The sequence below is a fragment of the Babylonia areolata genome, chromosome 27 (assembly GCF_041734735.1).
Source record: "Babylonia areolata isolate BAREFJ2019XMU chromosome 27, ASM4173473v1, whole genome shotgun sequence".
Classification (NCBI taxonomy): Eukaryota; Metazoa; Mollusca; class Gastropoda; order Neogastropoda; family Buccinidae; genus Babylonia; species Babylonia areolata.
In genome coordinates this window covers 2,479,545-2,483,269 of record NC_134902.1, presented here as the reverse complement: position 1 = coordinate 2,483,269, position 3,725 = coordinate 2,479,545, and the positions used below count along the sequence as shown (strand labels likewise).

The window sequence follows — 3,725 nt, the reverse complement described above, 5'->3', positions numbered from 1 at the left end:
TGTATTGTATTGTAGTGTAGTGCATTGTATTGTAGTGTAGTGGTGTATATTGTAATGTATCGTAGTAATGTCTTGTATTGTATTGGAGTGTAGTGGTGTATATTGTAATGTATTGCAATGTATTGTAATTATTGTAGTGCTGTCTTGTATTGTAGTGTAGTGGTGTATATTGTAATGTATCGCAATGTATTGTAATGTATCGTAGTGCTGTGTATTGCATTGTAGTGTAGTGTAGTAGTGTATATTGTAATGTATTGCAATGTATTGCAGTGTTGTGTATTGTGTTATTTTTTTTTTTTATGTCATGACAGATTTCTCTGTATGAAATTCGGGCTCCTCTGCCTATGGGAGAACGTCACTCTATTTTCCCTGCCAGCAAGTGCATTTGTTTTTTCTATCAAACTGGATTTTTCTTCACAATTTGCTAGTCAGTGACAACTCTTTTGTTGCCGTGGTTTCTTTTACATGCGCTATGTGCAAGCTGCACGCGGGACCTCGATTTATCGTCTCATCCGAACGACTAGCGTCCAGCCCACCACTCAAGGTCTATGAGCGGAGGGGGATAAAATACTGGATATTGTGAGAATCGAACCAGTGCGCTCAGACGGGCGAAACAGCCGAGTGGTTAAAGCGTTGGACTTTTTTTTTCTGAGGGTCCCGGGTTCGAATCACGGTGACGGCGCCTGGTGGGTAAAGGGTGGAGATTTTTCCGATCTCCCAGGTCAACATATGTGCAGACCTGCTAGTGCCTGAACCCCCTTCGTGTGTATATGCAAGCAGAAGATCAAATACGCACGTTAAAGATCCTGTAATCCATGTCAGCGTTCGGTGGGTCATGGAAACAAGAACATACCCAGCATGCACACCGCCGAAAACGGAGTATGGCTGCCTACATGGCGGGGTAAAAACGGTCATGCATGTAAAGGCCCACTCGTGTACATGCGAGTGAACGTGGGAGTTGCAGCCCACGAACGCAGAAGAAGAAGAAGAAGAAGAAGAAGAAGAACCAGTGCGCTCAGATTCTCTCGCTTCCTAGGCGGGCGCGTTACCTCTAGGCCAACACCCAAAACATCCGTGGAACGTCCCACATTCAACCGGAAGTCAATTGGAAACAAAATCAATCCTGCATACATGTTTTTCATACCTGCGAACACGTAAATAAAACGGGTAAATGTCGTGGATTCTGTTTGCAGTTGACCTCACACGATTGTTTGTGGAATGGAACGTTTCTTGGATGATAATGAGACGTGCGATGAAAGTCAGCGTTAGGATTTGATCACATATTCTCCTATTTTTTTCATACATAAAAACTTTGTTTTCACGTAGACAGACAATAGGATTTGATCACATATTCTCCTATTTTTTTCACACATAAAAACTTTGTTTCCACGTAGACAGACAACAGGATTTGATCACATATTCTCCTATTTTTTTTCATACATAAAAACTTTGTTTTCACGTGGACAGACAATAGGATTTGATCACATATTCTCCTATTTTTTTCATACATAAAAACTTTGTTTTCACGTGGACAGACAATAGGATTTGGTCACATATTGTCCTATTTTTTTCATACATAAAAACTTTGTTTTCACGTAGACAGACAACAGGATTCGATCACATATTCTCCTATTTCTTTTCATACATAAAAATTTTGTTTTCACGTAGACAGACAACAGGATTTGATCACATATTCTCCTATTTTTTTCACACATAAAAACTTTGTTTTCACGTAGACAGACAACAGGATTTGATCACATATTCTCCTATTTTTTTTCATACATAAAAACTTTGTTTTCACGTAGACAGACAATAGGATTTGATCACATATTCTCCTTTTTTTTCATACATAAAAACTTTGTTTTCACGTAGACAGACAACAGGATTTGATCACATATTCTCCTTTTTTTTTTCATACATAAAAACTTTGTTTTCACGTAGACAGACAATAGGATTTGATCACATATTCTCCTATTTTTTTCATACATAAAAACTTTGTTTTCACGTAGACAGACAATAGGATTTGATCACATATTCCCCTTTTTTTCATACATAAAAACTTTGTTTTCACGTAGACAGACAACAGGATTTGATCACATATTCTCCTATTTTTGTCCTTTATGTAGACAGACAATAGGATTTGATCACATATTCTTCTATTTGATCACATAGTCTCCTATTTTTTCCTACATAAAAACTTTATTTTCATGTAGACAGACAATAGGATTTGATCACATAATTATTCTTCTATTTGATCACATATTCTCCTATTTTTCCTACATAAAAACTTTGTTTTCACGTAGACAGACAATAGGATTTGATCACATATTCTCTTTTTTTTTCATACATAAAAACTTTATTTTGACGTAGACACTCAATAGGAGTTGATTACATATTCTCCTATTTTATTACATAATTATTCTCCTATTTTTTCCTACATACAAACATTTGTTTTTATGTAGACAGACAATAGGATTTGATCACATATTCTCCTACTGCTTTTTTCCTACCGAAAAAATTGGCTTTCTTAATACAAAGATAGGCAGACAGACAGACAGACAGACTGGTGAAAATACTGAAGATGGCTCAAGAGTCAACTGAAAGTAGAAGATACATTATATGACCCATCACACCAAGTGTCATCATCATCGTCGTCGTTATTTCACCGTCATTTAAAACAACAACAACAACAGATGATTATCATTCTCAACTTAAATGACTGTCACCAGCAAGCACGGACGACAGCACAAGAGGAGACAACGCACCTGATTTTTCTGTGAAGAAGGGAAAAAGAGCCTGTCGGAAAATGACGTTTTGCAAGGAGGATTGTGACATCACAGTGACAAGAAATGACGTCACGATGACTGACCTCCAACTCAGGGCGTGCATGGTGGAACTGGAAAAAAAAATATCATGGTAGTAGTAGTAGTAGTAGGCTAATGATAGGGAACTGGTATTGTGTGCAAATGCGTTCAAACCAAATGCATCTCTAATTCACAATCAGTACAAAGACATTGGAGTGGTGTGTAGTGGATAACGGTCATTTCCTATTTTAGCATCGTGGTTTCTGGGACCCATTTACTAAGATGGTGACGGCGAGAGGAATCTTTCGCGCCACTCGACCGAGTGGTCCCGATCTTTAATGATATGCACATGATGCAATGCTCGGCATTGCTCGGCTGTTTCCCTTTTTTTTTCTCTCTCTCTCTTGCGTGTGTGTGTGTGTGTGTGTGTGTGTGTGTTGTTTCTCTGTGTATCTGTCCCTATCTGTCAGACTGCCTGTCTACGTCTTCCTGGAACAAAGTTCAAGGTTATTCGTTTGTTTCAATGCTGCACCAAAATTTTGTTTTCAACATTTCACTGGGCGTCATGAGTACACCAAACACTTGGCCTTCTGAAGAAATGTTAATAATTGGATATTTAGATTTTAATCATTTTCTGTACAACACACAAGTTTCAAGTTTTAATTATCCTTTCACTCCTACTGGAGTATGGAGGATTACTGCAAAATAACCTTTTCATGCCCAGAACAAACATTTCCAAATACACAACAATGTCACATTAAAGTTGAGAAAACACAAATGTCTTTTAACTCCAAAAGTATAGCTACGCAACATTTGCAAATCTAATCATCTTACAGCTAAAATGACTTTTTTGCCTCCTTTGAGCATATTACAAAAATTAAAAACCGATTTTGGACACACACACACACACACACACACACA

The 3,725-nt window shown here is 37.7% G+C and overlaps 1 protein-coding gene across 1 annotated transcript in view; it reads right to left on the bottom strand.

Annotated features, from left to right (window-relative positions):
- LOC143301556 (uncharacterized) overlaps positions 1-2,891 on the bottom strand; it is a 6,369-nt gene extending 3,478 nt beyond the window's left edge. The window contains exon 1 of the mRNA XM_076615935.1: positions 2,766-2,891. Coding sequence (XP_076472050.1) covers positions 2,766-2,889 — 124 coding nt within the window. The 5' untranslated portion in view covers positions 2,890-2,891. The remainder of the gene's footprint in view (positions 1-2,765) is intronic.
- Positions 2,892-3,725: the final 834 nt, after the last annotated feature.